At 34.9% G+C, this 18690-nt stretch overlaps 1 protein-coding gene across 15 annotated transcripts in view; it reads right to left on the reverse strand.

Annotated features, from left to right (window-relative positions):
• Positions 1-18690, reverse strand: part of AHI1 (Abelson helper integration site 1) — a 176117-nt gene that overhangs the window by 139137 nt on the left and 18290 nt on the right. For 13 of the 15 annotated variants that reach the window (XR_004322013.1, XR_004322012.1, XM_032484982.1 and 10 more), the window contains exons 6-12: positions 14944-15048; positions 13841-14060; positions 12629-12821; positions 9394-9489; positions 5032-5217; positions 3720-3872; positions 84-216 (exon numbers count right to left, since the gene is read on the reverse strand). Coding sequence is in view for 13 of the 15 variants with exons in the window: in XM_032484982.1 (XP_032340873.1) it covers positions 84-216; positions 3720-3872; positions 5032-5217; positions 9394-9489; positions 12629-12821; positions 13841-14060; positions 14944-15048 (1086 nt within the window). In the remaining 2 variants the exon portion in view is untranslated. The remainder of the gene's footprint in view (positions 1-83; positions 217-3719; positions 3873-5031; positions 5218-9393; positions 9490-12628; positions 12822-13840; positions 14061-14943; positions 15049-18690) is intronic. The other 2 variants (XM_032484985.1, XM_032484983.1) reach the window with 1 other exon arrangement.

An 18690-nucleotide genomic window follows, 5' to 3' on the forward strand; every position in this document is an offset into this window, starting at 1 on the left:
AATTAAGATATCAGTGAATTTTAAAATCCAAAAAATATCCTCCATATAGACAATCAGATTAAACAGGCAGAACTGTTACTCACAAATAATTGGATATCCATCCCGGCTGGCACAGGCTGCTGCTAATATTCTTCCATTGTGGGAGAAAGCGAGACAAAAACATCCTCGTTCTCCTGCATTTAGTGAGAAGAGGTGCTTGTTGGGGATACGGCAAGCCTGAAAAACATACATTTTACAAATAGAAATTAAGGAACATTAAAATTAATTAGTTTAATAAAAATTAGTTAATCTCAATTACTGTAGTGGTGTTTTGGTGATTTTTTTTTTTAAAAGACCCTTTACTGTGGTTCAGAGGAAGAGAAAAGCAAGTAAGCAGAATGATGGAAAACTGCAATAAATTACTTTACTTTTGCAACAGAGAATCAGTTTCAGTTCTTTTAAAATTAAGTGAATTTATACTCCATGTCTAACTAGTACTTAATTTACCTAAAATATGAATAGAAAATTTCAATATCTGATCCTCTAGAGTTGTCACTACCACATTATTTTTACATACCCACAGAAAAGAATTTATGTCATACCCTTATTTTTGCTGAACCACAAACTTGTTCTGAGGTATCAATTTCCATTTAGGGCCTTGCTGAAGTCCAGGATGTATGACTACTCATTCTCTTTCCCTTTCTCTCTTAAAATAACCCTCATTTCTGGCTGTGCTCCAAAATGTATTTTCAAAGCACTCACTCACCTCCTATTGGTTCCTCATTCACTAATTTTAAAAAATTTCTTCATAATTTTTATGTTTTCATTCCTTAGTACCAGATGAAACCAAAACTTTTTGTGTATTAATATTTACTGTAGAAAATACTACTTCTATTTATCTGAATTCTACCTCTTCAAAACTTCAGTGAGCTTTTCTTTCTGTGTTTCTTCCTTACTTTTCGAAAAGTTCAAATGAATATATATCGGGCCCTCACTACATGTCATGAATGTGGTACTTTATTATGAATATCTTTTCATATATTCATCACAGCAACCTGGTGAGTAACCATTATTACTAAATATAGTTAATAAAGATTATTGAAAGGCTTAAGCCCAGTTTAACGGGCCTAGTCAAAGACTATTAGCTCAAGGACCGGCTTTCTAGATAGGTACCAGGTTTTTCACATGTAGCATCAAGATTTAGCGGCATTATGAGAAGGCAGCACTATGAGAAGCTAATATAAAGCTGAAAAATTCAATAGACATTAGGTGCCAGTAATGTACCAGACACCATGCTACCCATTCTTTCCTTCTATTCTCCACTCAGATGAGTCAGAAAAGGGAGAGCGGGATAAAAAGAGGACAAAAGTTGAAGGAAAAGTCAGGTTTTATAGCCACTTGCTGCTGCTTCTCGAGGAAGAGATGTAGTTGAGGAAAACTCTGTGCCTCATCATTTAAGCCAAGATACCAAAGGCACCATTATTTTCTTGGGGTTCCCAGGGTTTGACACTGTACTCAGACTAGCACATGATGAAAGTTTAATAATAACAATACAGGTTCCTCAACATCTTCAACTCTTTTCCCTCCATTACTACCTTGTGAGTCACTAAATTTCTTTCTTTCTTTTGTATTCACCTCTTATTTCTCAATTTTTCTGACCACATCCCAAGGTTGGACCCTCTTCACCTCACACATCAATGACTGCAATTGCCACCTGCTAGGTTTCTCTCATTCTGATAGAACCTACCTCAAGATCTTCTACAAGCCATCCAGCATTTGTCCTAGAGTACAACTGCTATCATGCTTCCCTTCTATTTATTCTATTTATTCCCTTTATTTCTCAGTGCCACACAATCAAATATCAGGCTACCATCTAAGCCACTCCACGATGTGGGCATAATCTATCACACCATTTTATCTCTTTCACAAGCTTGGGTTTCCAGGCAGCCAAATTTTGAGGGCCTAAGGAACATAGCAGGTCCTTTCCCATTTACAACACTGCCCCAATATGAAACACTCTTCCCGGACCTCCTCACCCAGCCCTATCTTGGCCACCCTTAAAAGTCTACCTCAAGATCCACCAACCTGTTGAATGAATCCTTCCTCCACCACTCCAGTTCACCTTCTACGTATCTGCAATTCTCAAACTGTTTTAGTTTTAGAATGCTTCCCAATCTTAAAAAATTTTGAGGACCCCAAAAAGCTTTTGTTTTTGTGGCTAGATCTATTAGGTATTTATAATATTAGAGATAAAATGGATAATTTTAAAAAATATTTGTTATTAAAAAAAGAGCAACCCCATTAAATGTTAACAAATAATTTCTTTTTATGAAAAAATACATAAAATTGAATTACTCTATATTTTTGAAAATCTTTCTAATATATGGCTTAATAAAAGATAGATTTTTATTTTATTTACTGCTTCTGTTTTCATTTCTCTTTTGTGATATCATGTATCATTTAGCCTCTGGAAAACTCCAGTACATGCTGGAGAGAATGAAAGTCAAAAAGACAAACTCAATCATGAAATCATTAGAATCATTACTATCTTATTATGCAAACAGACTGACTTCACAGACCCCTGAAAGGGTCCCGGGACTTCCCCAGCAGTCCTCAATCACACTTTGAGAATTGCTGACTTAAACAATTCTTTTTACACTTACATTTCTTCAAGACTTCTTTGCAGCACACCTGACTGAACAATACTGTAACTGTTCCCTATGTCTCCAATTGATGTGAAAGGTCCCCAAGGGACCAGTCTAAACGTCATTTTCTCCATATTATTATGTTTGACGTACTTAAAAATGACTTTAAGATGTATCTGTAAAACTGCCCTCAAAAAGAAAATCAAATATGATGCAAAACTCAGACAGTGAAAAGGTCTAGGAAAATAGTCACTTATGTATATACTGAGTGTATAAAATGAACCACTAAACTCTTACGGAAACAAGTAAGCGATTTGCAAAACTGGATCAATAATGCTTCTTGCCACTGCAAAATACACTAACCAAGTAAGAAAACTTCACTAAAAGCTTAAATACTGCTGAACTTGTGGTAAAAGAATATGAATGTACCTATCTTTATCAAAGTGTGATTTAGGAAGAAGCCAGGGGCTGTACAAAATTTCACAAATTCATAAACGGTGAATTTACGGGCTGAATTCTGTCCCCCAAAATTCGTATGTTGAAGTCCTAACCCCAGTACCTCAGAATGTAATAGCATTTGGATATAAGGTCTTTAAAGAGCTGGCCAAGTTAAAATGAGCTTGTTAGGGTAGAGCCCTGATCTAATAAGACTAGTGTCCTTCTGAGAAAAGGAAGAGACACCAGGGATGCACATGCACAGAGAAAAGACCATGAAGAGGCAGCAAGAGGGCAGCCACCTGGAGCCAAGGAGAAAGGCCTCAGAGTAAACCAACCCTGCCAACCCTTAGTCCTGGGACTTCCAGCCTCCAGAACCGTGAGAAAATAAATTTCTGTTGTTTAAGTCCCCCAATCTGTTGCAGCCCTTAAAACAAATAAAATCCCAGGTTCCTAACAAACTTAAAATAGCACCTTTATGCACCTAATAGGTACTGTATTATTATTTGTCAAATGAATTAACAGAAAGACAAGACTGTGGTTAAAAACAAGGATAATCTGAGAGTTTTAAGCAGCAAGCTAGTTACCCTAGGAGCTGCTGGAGTTTTAAAAATAAAGAAGAAAATAACTAAATGAATCCAAAGCTAGTGAATACCTCACCTGCCCAGGCAGCCGCTTCCACTTCACCACTTCCTTTGAATCTTCTAATCCAGGTTCTGTGTCTACTGAACTTGACTCACCGTGTTGTTCACAATACACTGTTTTACCCTTTTCTTCCTGAAGAGCCGTCATAGAGCGGTAAGATGGCTTTATCTGAATATGTATAGAAAATGAGAAAATTTATACAGCATGTTAATCTTTTTCTCTTTTCTAGAATGCATGGTTATTAAAATATTGAAACAAACAATATAATGTGGAAATGTTTTAATAATGTAACCCAGAAAAAAATTCTTTTATTTATACATTATTCTAAATAAAATGAAAACTGCTTGAAATTATAGTCTTAAACCAAAAAGCCTTAAAAGTGGGAAGGAAAAAAACAAAACTCTAAACAGTTACATGAAATGGTTTTAATAACTCTGCCCCTTGGTTTCCACCTCTTTACCAATACCTACCAGATGTTATATTATGGCTCTGACATTGTGCTATGGTAGCTCTGGCTTTGTAATCACAAAACTGATAACATAAAGATCTGAAGTTTTTTAAATTCTCCACTTCTTAAAACTGATTTAACTCCATTCAAACCAATGCAAACCAACCCTGTGGTCACAGTTTATAATATCAACTACAGAATATGCACCTGACTTGAAATATCATACAGCAATAAGACAAAAGCAAAAGTTCATTTTAGGACAAATGCTTTGCTAAAATAGTCATAATCTTAATCTATGGAAAACAGAAGGAGAAATATTACTTCCTGATTATTTTAATAATACTGTAAAAAATGTGCCTCTAATTCATAGGTCTGCAAACTACAGTCTGGGCCAAACGTAGTCTGATGACGTTTTTGTAAATAAAGTTTTATTTGAGCACATCCAAATCCATTTGCTTAGTTATCGCCTACGTATGTCTCTGTAGCTACTTTTCCACTAGAATGGCACGGCTGAGTAGCTGCGACAGAGACCGCATGGCCTGCAAAGTCTAAAATAGCTACTGGCTGGTCCTCTATGGAAAATATTTTTCAACTCCTACTTTAAGTCATTATTTTATCTTTAAGTTTTAAAAACTAGTATTATTAAAAAAAAAACAACTGTTTTCCTAAAACTGAAATCTACATTTAGTATTTAAAATTCACCCAAGTATCTTTTAAGTATCAGCTATTACATGCTTATTACATAATCCCTGAAGGTATCTTTCTATTTTAGAAACCCATTAAAATAATTCTAGATACTTTATCTTTTTAGAAATGGAAACAGGTCACCTTTTAATCTCAACAAGAGAAGATATATTTTTGCATGTGCTATTAACTTACACATTCTGGAACTTTCAGTCCTCTTACAGTTACATAGAGCGTTGATGGATAACGATTTCTTGGAAATTTTGACCACCACTCAAAAACCTCGACGACGTTTGACTGGGATCGAGGCTTAGTAGGTGGGTAATACAGCTGCAAGCGAAGTTTTGAATTGATGTTTACATTTCCATTGGCTCCTAAAAGCTTAAATAAGAATTCAAATAAAACGTTACCTTCATTGAAAATAAATGCATCCAATAAAGCGAAAATAGATAGTCAAAAACTAATTTTAAAAAGATTAATATGGTATGCTGAAATTCCTTAGATTGGTAAAGCAAAGGAAAGAACACTGACACAGCTGGTTAAGCACAGTTTCAGATCATTTTCACAAGGTAACCCAAATGACTTCTAAAATGTGTTCCTGATAGCTGTCTTTTCCCTTATACAACTTCAGACCCTTGGTAAAGCAGTGACATGACTGTGGAAGGTGTTACTTTGTACAAAGGAGGTGATCAATACATGTTTGTTTGAAATGACAATGATAAAGATTAAGCTGACTATTATTTAAACAGAAACAAATTTTCCATTTTTTTAGCATCAATATTTTAATGGTAAAACTTTTGAGATTTTTTAATTTTTAAAAAGTCAAAATTATTTTAAAAGAGTAATTAAGATATTAAACTCATTTGAGCCCTTTATTATGTTTTTAAAATATTTTAGTCTATCTTTTTAAAAGGTCTATTCAATTAAAAAAATTGCTAAACAAGACAACTTACATTTAAGCTAAATAAATGGATATTCTTAAGAGAAAAAAAAATCTCATCAATTCAAAGTAGGTGCTCTTTCACTGGACTATGACTCTAAGTAGAAAATATCTTTGTTAACCTTCGTGTCTTTTACAAATAAGCAGAGACAGTTGGGAGCTTTTGCAGCACTTCACAACATGAAGGTGACAAACTAGAAGAGTAGGGACTGAGCACAGGGAACATGCTTAATAACTGTTACTGACTTATGCAACTTGGAAAGTAAAAAAGGGAAAAGTCAAGAAAGACGTCAAGGCAGAGCTGTCCAACAGAACTTTCTGTGATGACAGGCATGCTCTCTATCCGTGTCATCCAATACAGCATCCACTAGTCACGTGTGGCCATCGAGCACTTGACGTGTGGCTAGTGCAACTTTGGAAATTAATTTTTAATTATATTTAATTTTAACGAATTAATCTGAATTCAAATGGCCACATGTGACTAGTGGCTCCCAAAACAAACAGTGCAGCTCAAAAGTTGTAAACTTGGGAGACTGGGCAGGTGGTGGGGCTACCAACTTAAGAAGCAGATTAGAGGAGACGGAAGAGAGTTAGGGAGGATGTTCAGTTTGGGAGAGTCTGCGATATCTACAGGTCACCCCAAGCTGAAACGTCTTAATTCTGAAGCACACGCAAGAAAAGTGGGTCTAAGAGAAGCGGTTTAAAGGTGAAACTATGCGTAGTATTGATATTAAAGAGGTTAGTGGAAGACCTGGAAGGAGACTGAAGGAATGGAATAAGGAAAATCAGGAAAGGATGGTGTCGAGAAAAGCAAGGTAACAAGAGTTTTAAGGGAATGATATCACACACATAGGTGTGATAAAAGAAGAACTAGAAAATGTTCAATAATTTGGTACACAGAAGTCATAGTGATTTGTTTGGAGAAGCTTCAGCAGCTGAGGCCCCATCCAGATTGCAGTGTGTTCAGGAATGAGGTATCAGTAAAGAAAGAGATTTAGCAAAAATACAGCCCATCTTTTCCCTACCCTCTACAGGAGGAAAGGGAAAAAGTCAGGAGGTTGTAAGCTGAGGGGTGCCATTATGATATAGAGGGGTAAAGAACAGTTTCAAATTGAGCAATAAGATGTGTAGTCATTAAATATTAAGTATTCGAGACTCCCTTCCTAAACTGTAGTATTATCTGCCTGAATATTATAAAGGAGTAATATCATTTTTAAAAGATACTTATTCCCCAGATTCTAAATCATATTTTCCATAAGTTATTTTAATATTCACCAGGCAAGCTTAGCTTATACTAGTAAGGTGCTTAGCATGAGAAAACTAAGATCCGGCCAAGATCCTGCCATTGTGGTTATAAAACATATAATGTGGAACTTGAATAAATAAGGCTTAATTATTTTTTAGTTTAAAAGAATAGTCATATATATGTGCTAAAAGAACTGAAAGTGTCCTCCACTTGAGAATTAGGATAAAGTCTCATTTTTATCTGGACAAAGGTGCTTTGGGGTTCATTTGGACCACTATAATAACTTTACAATTATCTAGGACATTCCTGGAACCAATGGTATAGGTATTAAAACATCTGTATTTTAATTTGATTCATGCCACTTCCTCAAAGATGGATTTTTCCTAGTCATTGTTTCCATACATTTATTAATTCCCTCAATAGGTACTCATGGAGCACTTTCTCTGTGCCATTAATATGCTAGAAGTTGATGATATTATGGAACAGTAAGTTTAAAGAGTGATATATTAAACACAAGGAGGTCTGGTAAAATAAGGACTAAAATATGTTCAACAAATTGTCCGAAAAGAATCACCGATGACTTGAAATGCTTACAGTCTAATGAAAGAGATATATAAGAGTCATAACACAGGAAGCACATAGAATAACGTACCCTTTATTCCTGATTGCCGTTTATGCCAATGGCATAAAATGGGTAAATAAATAAAAATACATTTGACACTTAAGGTAAAAATGCTGTGAGATACACTGTTTCCCAAGCGCAGTTTATAGTAAACATTGCAGTTCTGCACTAACTATAGCGTAAAAGGAATAAGTGCACTTTCTAATAAGACCACAAGGTGGCAACATTTACTATGTGAAAGTGACCTTTTTTTGTTTTTGTTTTTCTAAAAAAATTTAGTATGAGAGGGGGTCTAGATAAAGGTATAAAGGTTACAGAAGAAAGATTTTCAAAGGTACAATGGACCAAGTGATTCCTAAGGCCACTCTAGAATTAATTACTTCCTCACCACAGCCAAGCTGGCTGCCATCCAGCAATCAGACTGTGCTTGTTCTAAAGTCTCTCTTTAACCCTCAACGTGGACTGAGTGCCCAAACTGGGTTTTCACAGCATCTGCTCTATAACGCATAATCATGTACGTAATATGTTTATATAGAAACTGAACTGGAGGGAAAGAACAATGCCTAATCTATCTATGAATGTCCTGTAGTTAGTAGAGTGCCTTGCATTTCATAGCCACTTAGTAAATATTTGTTGAATGGATGGATGCACAAACAGAAAAAGTCTTATACTATAAAACAGGTTAATTATTCAACTTTTTATAACTCAAATTTATGTTTGAAATCAGAAATGAGAAGGATACCAGAAATAAAAGAATTATAAAATTAAAACTTCCCTTTTTAAACATCAGTCTATCTACGTCTTTCATCTCTGCTTAGACATCCTAGACAAAGACACCATTGTTTTACACCTAGACTACTGCAAGAATTTTCTACCTTGATTTCCAGTACATACATCTGTGCCTTTCTCAATCCATTCTCCACCCAGCAAAGTAATCTTTCTAAAAATTAAATCATTTTATCCTTTTGTTTAAAATCCTGTAATGGCTTCCCACTACTCTTCAAAGTCTATAATGGTTCCCTGTTGCTATAATGGCTCAAAGACCATGCATAATCAAGACCTTGTCTACCTCAGCAAGCTCTTCAGGCACCACCTTCCCTCTCAGCTTCTGTCCTCCAATCTCAGCGGCCTTCTTTTGCTCATCTAGGAATTTCTTGCTCTTTTTAACATCAGGCTCTTTGCACAGACTGTACCTTCTATCTAGAACTCTCTCTTCCCTGCTACTGCCATCTGTCTAATGCTCAGGTTCAATGTCTCTTCTATAGGAAACCTTTTCCTGACCCTGCAGGATGTTTTCATCATCCACCCCATGCCTCTTGACAGTATGTACAAAATTTGTACTAAGTGATAAATTGTATAATCAATTGTTTTATGTTTATTTTTCTTGCTAGAATATGAAGTCCTTGAGGTCAAGGAGTTTATCTTCTTTATTCACCAATGGGAACAGTGGCTGGTACATAGAAAGAGTTTAATAATTAATATTTGTTGAGCTGAATAATGATGGCAGGGCTGTGCCTTTTTCAATGCTGGAGCCTCAGAGCCAAAAAGTGTACCTGGAAACACTAGGCACTCAGTAAATCGTTAAGAATCTGAATGAGCAACACCTGAGCTTGAATTCATAACCCTTCACCACCACAATATTACCTTGTTAACATAACCCCTTATACGAAACCAAACTGACTTGGGAAAAAGTGGCCAATCAGATTTCAAGTTTATTTTAAAACTGCTTAAAACGGTTAAGAAACATACCTTGAGAAATGCCCAGGCAATTTTCCGGAAGCCGCATTCTTGGTTTCGAATTTCAGAGTTATTCTTAATTTCATCCATGCTTAGGAAATCAAGAATCTGTAAATAAGCATAAAAAATTACTTCACAGAATACTAAGCTACCTAGAATTTAATATTTTCTAATAATATATTACCAAAATTAAAAAATCCTCTGTTAGAGGAAAAACATTTTTATCTCATTTCACTCACTTTTAAGTTAACTCACCTAGTTAGTGAGGTTCATTTTCTGACCACTTCATTTTTTATTAATAAACCCTTACGATTTATTTAAAATCCATGACAAAGTATTAATTACCTCAAATATAGTCTAGGCACAAATACACCAGGCATAGAATTCTTAAGCTTTACTCATTTTTTTTATGTATGAGAGCAGATTTCAAAGGATAGTTTGAAAAATTCATGGCCTCATCTATGGGCCCTTCCTTGGATCACCTTCCTGAAGTTGGGTATCTTCTCTTTGGATATATGTTGTCATTAGGCTTCTCAGGAGAATTTCTTCTATATCTCCATCTTGTCTGTATGTTATGGACTTGCAATCACAACCTGCCACAGGACTACCTGTATTCTAGGTACTTGTCACAGACTATCACTTTGAGCTCACTGGTGTTTATATCAAAAGCTCAGCGGAGATAACAAATCTTTACAGAAGACTGCTTAAAAACTAACACAGACTCCATCTATTCCTCTTCTTTATATACTTAAATTTGCCTTCAGATATAATGCATTCACAGTGAAAAAACACCGATTATATAAGAAAAGTATGCAAGAGTAAGAACGACTTGTAATCAAGACCACAGGTCTACACATATCTAAACCTTTTTCTGTGTCTTCCTAAATATACATATGTTACTACAAATCCAATGCTATTTTGCAAGCTATTTTCATATGATATGTAGTGGATAGCTCTTCAAGTCAATATACACATGCAACCCATAAAATGTATACCATCATGTTAATGGCTACCTAGTATTCTTCTATATTACAAATACCATAAATTTAAAAAAAAACCATAATTTAGTTAACCAAACCTCTTACTAAAGAGACTTGTTTCCTTAAAACTTCTGTTATTATAAACAGTGCTTAAATAAATATCCGTACACACACCTTTGTGTACTTGTCATTTAGGAGAAATATCTAAAAGTAGAATAATAGCTTTAAGGACTGCTGATAGATAATATCAAGTTGTCCTCAACAAACCCTTAAACAGTTGAAATCAGAAATTAGTTTTGTAGACAATAATATTTTAATGTCAAAACTTAAAAAGTAATTGAAAGTGTTTATAATCCCACAATCTTTCCTAAATCTCATGTTACTAAAATGAATATAATAGAACATTATGATTAAAAAAATGACAAATTTCTATGACAAAGAAACAGTACCTTGATATATAAATTACATCACTTTTTTAAAAAGCACAGCTTTTACAAATCATGTAACACCATCACAGATGTAAATGGTAGAATATTCATATCATAAACACACACAGATTATCTGAGTTAAGGATCATAAAAACAAGTAACTCTACAAAACCAGTTATTGGCTCTGATCATGTCTCGCTTTTCCCATGCTAAAATTCTCATCTTTTTTAAACTGGAGGAGAGGCTTTCTTTACTTTTCCTTGCTTATGGAGAGATACCATGAAGTACAAAAAAGAAATGTAGTACTTTAAGTTCAAATTATCTTTAAACACTAATTCTGCACTTAAAATAAGAGTAACTTTGGGGTAATCACTTTATGCTCTGAACCTTTATTTCCTTTACAGTAAAAAATTAGAATAAGTCAGCTAAAATTCAAATTATATTTAAAAAAACTCATAAAACTCAATAGCAAAAAAAGAAATCTGATTAAAAAGTGGTCAGAAGATCTGAGTAGACATTTTTTTAAAGAAGACATGCAGATGGCCAACAGGTACATGAAAAAGATAAAAAGATACTCTATACCATCAATCATGAGAAAGATGCAAATTAAAACCACAATGCGCTATCAACTCACACCTGTTAGAATGACTAGCATTAAAAGACTAAATAACAAGTGTTGGTGAGGATGTAGAGAAAAGGGAACCCTTGTGCAGTGTTGTTGAGGATGTAAATTGGTGCAGCCATTGTGGAAGACATACGGAGGTTCCTTAAAAAATAAAAAATAGGCCTACCATATGATCCAACAATTTCACTTCTGAGTATTCATAAAAAAAAACATAAACACTAATTTAAAAAGTAGTTATTTGCAGCAACTGTTCATTGCAGCATTATTTACAACAGCCAAGATATGGAAACAAACCATGTGTCCACTGATGAATAAAGAAGTTGTGGTGTATATACACAATGAAATATTATTAAGTCATAAAAAAGAATGAAATCTTGCCATTTGCGACAACATGCATGGATCCCAAGGGCATTATGCTAAGTAAAATAAGTCAGAGAAAGACAAACACCACGTGATCTCTCTTATATGTGTAATCTAAGCTAGCTAACCAAGATCATAGATACAAGAACAGCTCGGTGGTTGCTAGAGGTGAGGATTGGGAGTTGAAAGAAATAGGTGAACTCATTTTGTTTTTGTTTTTTATTTTAAACAAATTTAGTTTTTTAAAAAAGTCAGTTCAAAGGCTATCCATTTTATAAAGCTTTCCCTGACTGCTATGACCCTCTACTAACCCTTCACATTTAAGAAGTTCTACTTCATTGTGGTTATATGACACATTGTATTAGTCAAGTAATTTGTGTATTTTCATCTTTATTTCTTCTAGTAGTATAAAAACTCTTAGGAAGTCTGATATAAATGAGTTTATATTTTGTGAAAAGGGTTAAGAATGGAAGATTGTTTAGACAGATTAGATTCATCACTTCACTTAATAGTCATGGCATTGTTGTAAGGATTAAACAATAAAGAGTAAATCAAATGGCTAACTACTTGCACTAGTAAATGCTCAGCAAATACACTATTACTTGTATCTCTATAGCACAGTACAAGTACATTATTCCTAGGGATCAAACTGTGAGAGTTTCCTATCTTTCTGAGGGAACAATCAAGAGACGAAGAGAAGAAAATTTGAGAGGCTAATAAACGCCTCCATCTTTGACTAAGCAAAAAAAAAAAAGTACTTTGCTATATTATTGATCTACTAAAATTACAGCTTATATTTGTGCTATTAAAATATTAACTAAAATTTAGTTTAAATTGCTCTATTCAATTCATACCTCAAAGAACAGGATGACTTTAGGGCTCTCATCAAAATCTCGAAGCAAATAGGGAAAGTTTTCATTAAATATAATTTGTTCTTCCCACTCCGGAAGTCTTGATTTTAACTGTTTAAAATCATACGGCTGGGTCATAATAGGAAGAATATAATCCATGCCTTCTTTTTCATAGTAAGATGAAACAGGCCGTTCACTGTTCAAAAAAGATACTTACATTAACACAATTCTTCATAAGTTCGAGAAAGAAAGGAAAAAATAACAAGAGTGTTCAAGGTGAGGCAACCAGGAAATGAAATATAAGGCAACCAGCCATGAAATATAAGGAAAATTTATTTTATCTAGAAAATTATAAATTGTTTGAGACTTAAAAGTGGTAGTAACTTGCTTTCATCTTGCATTTATAAACTAACAGTCAGTGTCACAGAATTATTTTACTATTTAAATATAAAGTGAGAAGTATGATTATACTTTTGGCATGCAGAGCTGGAAGAAAGTAACATGTTCAGAATCTTAAATGAGTTTGTGATTAATTTAGTACAGTAGATTTAAATAACAAAACGAGCACAACAGGACTGTAAGTACTTTGAGGTGTGCCATATTTTCTTTGTATGCTCCAAGATGAGTAAGTGAATAAAGTTTTTTACAATTTTTGTATTTCCTATCCTTGCCATTTTTTCTAGGCAAATAATTATTTTGAATTCTAGTAGAGTCATTTATTTTATTATACTTTTTATTTGGGTTTCAAGCACGTATTAGCTATAGAATTAATATTATGAAAAAAATTAAATTCAAGATATTTGCCTTACCTGAGGCACAGATAACATATTAATTTCAAAAGAAAAATATGAGGTTAGAAAACTAAGCATTTACAGTGAAACATAAGATGATTCACAATGCAATTTAAATGTCATAAGTTAGCCATTAAGCTTGGGAGAAATTCTTTCAACTCCACTCCACTTAAAATGAATTACTGAATTAATAAATGTTCCCCATTTCTTCTGTAAAACATACTGATGAATATCAATGGCTGATAAACACCTAGAAATGTAAACTATACTCTAATTAGAATCTGTAGCTCTATTCCCACTGACTGTCATATTCTCTAATTAGAATCTATAGCTCTATTCCCACTGACTGTCAATGGCAGAAAAGAGGACTTCTACTGTACACATTTTCAATTGCAAGGGTTAACTGTCCAATCAAAAAAATTACCTATCATCTTTCTTGACATATTGACCAGTATTCTCATCAACCACATGAATTTTCACCATCGGGTGAGATATCATAAAATCTGACTTAAGTCGATCAGTTCGGTGAATGTAAACTCCCAGGACAAGGTCATCATCAAGCAAACATTTGGGATAAACTGGACTATCTCGGCTTGTTATTTCATGAACACCATCGCCATCAGTGTCTTCATTATCATCTGAAACTACAGGCATGGAAGAAAATCAAAGTTATACCTAACTGTTCCCATAACAATAAACACTGAATTTGCATATAATCTAATCTTTTCGATCCATGATTATTTGTCTTTGTTAACAAAGGCACTTCAAGGAAAAGGAAAGAAAAAGCCGGACAAGAGCAGACTACATTCTTAGAGTAAATACTGCGTTTACTAATGCATTAAAATAGGGCAAGGAATGTTTCTTTTTTTCCCTAACAAGGACCGACAACACAAAGAGAAAAAAATAAGAGGCAAAGACAAAAAAAAAAAAAATAAGAGGCAAATATCTAGGTATTTTCTAAGAGGAACATGTATCACTCAAATCATTTATAACTGTAATTTCTACTTCTGAGTAGGATGCAGTAGAACATAGCAGGTCAATGCTTCTGGTAACAACAACTTGAAAAGCCAAATAAAAGACAAAAACCTTATTTTTAAAGGCATCAGAAAAGTACAGAAATAATGTATAGTAGTAGATGGAATAAAATTCCAGAGAGGGAGAATCAATCAGAGGTGATGGACTGGCAGCTGTTTCAGTGTGTGGGGACATTTGTTATGAGCAGAGGACCCAGGCAGAAGGTCACTACTTAGAGAAGGAGTACCCAGCAAAATTTTTAGTGGTTTCATGGGGTTAGAGTGATAAAACTGGAGGTTTGAGGAGTCTCAAACACAGGGATAATTTTCCTCACAAAACTGAATACCGGGACTACGTGAGAGGCTGAAGAGGTAGTGAAATCTCCCAGTCTTATGGTACTAGGAAACAATGACCCACCAGCGGGAGGGGCCTGAAACAAAACAGGCAAAGAGGAAGCCCTGGAGGACATGGTCATTTTCTACCTACAGCCACTTTTCACCTGGGGTCACTTACCAATTCTGGGCGCATCTAGAGGTTGAGAATCCAGGCGTGGCCCCTGGCAGAAGGCCCCTACTGGGGGACAGAGAAACCAGCAGAGATTTTGGCGTTCACGCGGGGCTGGAGTGACAAAATTGGAGACTTGAGGGGCCTCAAACACACGGCCAGTCTCCCCCTCAAGACATTTGCCAAAATTTGAAGCTGCATGGGGCAGAAGGCTAAAGGACTAAGCTGAAAACCTCTGAAGACAGATACCTGCCATGCTCTCACTTTGAAACACCTGGAAGGCCACAGCCTAGGAACATGGCAAATCAGAGATAGAACTTAACAAAACTACAACCCAGATCTGACTTAGCTCAGATTAGTTGAAATCAGTTGCCCACTCTGTCTGTCTAAGAGAGGAAAGAGGAAATCCTCTCTAGTGGAAGATAAAATCATCTGGAGTCTCTGGGATTCTACACACAATGGCCAGCATATGATAAAAAGTTACTAGACATAAAAGAGGCAAGACTATATGACTAATAAACAAGGAAAAAACCAGAAAACAGAAGCAGACCCACAGATGATCCAAATTGGAGTTAGCACACAAGGACTTAAGTTATGACTAATATGCTCAAGAAAATAAAGGGAAAGATGGACAAAATAATTTTTAAAAATGTAGAGTTTCTACAGAGAATTGGAATTCTTAAAAAATAAGCATTCTGGAACTGAAAAATGTAATGTCTGAAATTAAAAATTCAATGGATGTGTCTAAAAGCATATTGGACACAAAGGAAGACATGATTAGTGAAACAGAAGAAAAATCAATATAAATATCCAAACCAAAGCCTAATGGGGAAAAAAGCAGAAATATACGGGGAAAAAAACCCATAAGAAACATGTGTACAAACTTGAGAGTTTGTGAAATTATAATCTAGAAAAACAAGAGAGAATGGTGAAGAGCCATATTCAAAGGAATAATGACTAAGAATTTTCCACAACTGATAAATGGTATCAACCAGTAAACTCTAAGCAGGGTGAATTTCAATAAAGCTTTATGTAGGCATAGCATGATAAAATACTGACACCAAAGACAAAAGGAAAACCTAAAGAGCAGCCAGAGGGAAAAAAAGACAACAGTTCCTTCAATGGGACAGAAACAAGAATGCAGTCGGGAACAAAAATGATGGAAGCCAGAAGACAATTGTATGATTTCCTGTAAACTGAAATTATATACTAGTAAATACATTTCATAAATGAAGGTAAAGGCATTTTAACACAACAAAGTCTGAGTGAATCAGCAGGCTTGCACTGAGAGAGAGGATAAACAGTGCTTCAAGCAGATGAAAAATGGAAATAAAGGAAAAAGTAAATTTGGGGATGAAAATAAATTAATATCAACTTTACAAAATGGTAACTAATACCTGTGAAGTTTAAAATATATGTAGAACTAAAATACATGAGAAGAACTAGAAAGGAGAGGGACAGATGCAGAGAAAGCAACTGACAAAATTCAAATGGAGTCAAACTACTCTAATGTTTAGCAGTGTTGGGCAAGTGTATTTTGTGAGGGAGTTAATTTGTATTAATATAATTTGTATTATAAGTCAAGAATGAACTTAATGTTCTCTAGAGTAACAGCTTAAAAATAATAGAAGGATGTATAATTAATAAGTAAATAGAGGGAGCAAACTTTAAAAAAATAACCTGAATAATTCAAAAGATAAAGAGAATACAGAATATAAAATACTTAGATCATACAGAAGACTAACAGTGAGATGATAAATATAAGGACACAGAAAGATCACAAACAAGAGGATATCCGGGGTGTGAACAACAGCACTTCACATTTACTGGGGGCTTGTCCCCAGGGAGTTCACAGCCTGGGGACTGAGACCCCACATGTGCTGGGGTCAGGGGAGAAAAGAGGTGAAGGCAAAAAGGAAAGCAATGCAGAGACACCGTGGCCCAGACAAAGGGATGCAAAGCAGACACAGGCAGGGAGTCCAGTGGATGGGGAGGGACGGAATGGAGTACTAACAAGCCCTGCCTAGACCTGGAGACCACGGGCCAAACACAGGTTTGAAGGCTGCCCCTCCCTGACCAGGTTGGCACCACCTAAGGGTACACCGTGGACATGGTGGAGAAATTAGGATGGGAAACAACATACTATGCAAACTCAAACCATAAGTAGACTTTAAGGGAAAATGGATTATCAGAGATAAAGAAGGACACTGCGTAATGACTGCTATAGACTGAACGCTGTGTCCCCCCAACAATTCATAGGCTGAAATTCTAACCTCCGATGTGACTGTATTAAGGGGCTGGGCCTTTGGGAGGTGATTAGGTCATGAGGGTAGTTTTCATGAATGGGATTAGTGCCCTTATCAAAGAGACCCCAGAGAGCTCTCTTGCCCTTTCCACCATATAAGGACAGTGAGAAGACACCAGTCTGCAACCAGGAAGTGGGCCCGCACCAGACACTGAATCTGCAGGCACTTTGATCTTAGACTTCCCAGCCTCCAAAACCATGAGAAATAAATGTTTATAGTTTAAGCCATCAAGTCTACAATATTTTGTTATAGCAGCTTGAATGGACTAAGACAATGATAAAAACGTCAATCTGACAGAAAGATATAACAACCCTAAACATGAATATATTCAATACAATAGCTTCAAAAAGATGAAATATCCCTCCATTCTTTTTGAGATCATCAACAACTCTGGGTATTTCAAGAAAGGAAAAGTACAAACCAATCTCTCTCATGACACAGATACAAAAATCCTTAACAAAGTACCAGTAAATCAAATCCAGTAATAGATTAAAAAAGAGAGAGTTAATACATCACAACAAAGTGGGTCTCCCCAACCACTGCCAAGAACACAAAGATGGCTTAATCAAATAATAAGCCACATTAATAGAAAAAAAGGGTGAAATTTAATATGATGATGTTGATAGATGCAGAAAAAGTACCTGATAAAATTCAGTATCTCTTCATGATTAAAAAAATGATTGGCCAATTACGAATAGAGGGTAGCTCATTAATCTGATAAAGGGTATTTACAAAAAGCTTATAGCAAATATCACACTCAATGATGAAATAATAAAGTTTTCATCCAAGGCTGGCAGCTAGAGGAGACGACTTGTTATTGCCACTTCTATTTAACACTGTAATGGAAGTCCTAGCCGGTGTATGAAGAATAAGGAATAAGAGATAAGAACTGAAAAAGAAGCAATAAAGCTATCATTATTAACAGATGATATGACTGTGTATGCAGAAAATTCAAAATATGGGTAAACACTAAGAAGTAAATGGATTTAGCAAGAACACTGGATACAACATTAAAAATTTTTAAATTACATTTCTACATAAATATCAGTAACAGAAAACAAAAATTTAAAAAGCAATGCTATGTACAATAGCACTGAGAAACATCACTTTGCAATACATACAAACATCAAATCATTATGTTGTACACCTGAAACTTATTTAATATTGTATGTCAATTATATATCCATTAAACAAAAAAAATCATACTTAGAAATTAATCTAAAGAGAGACTGCTGAAATTTACAAATAAACAGAGATGCATAACAATTTTATGGATGGCAAGAATACTTTGTAAAGATTTGAAATCTATTTAGAGAGTTGCTAAATTGTGTATCTCTTCAGATTTACCCAATCTGAATCAAAATCAGAGGGGAGGAATGAAGAATAGAGAAGCTGCTTCTAAAATTCATATGGAAGTGCAAAGGGTAAAGGACAGCCCAGGCAATGTTGA

The sequence above is a fragment of the Camelus ferus genome, chromosome 8, assembly GCF_009834535.1.
Source record: "Camelus ferus isolate YT-003-E chromosome 8, BCGSAC_Cfer_1.0, whole genome shotgun sequence".
Taxonomy (NCBI): domain Eukaryota; kingdom Metazoa; phylum Chordata; class Mammalia; order Artiodactyla; family Camelidae; genus Camelus; species Camelus ferus.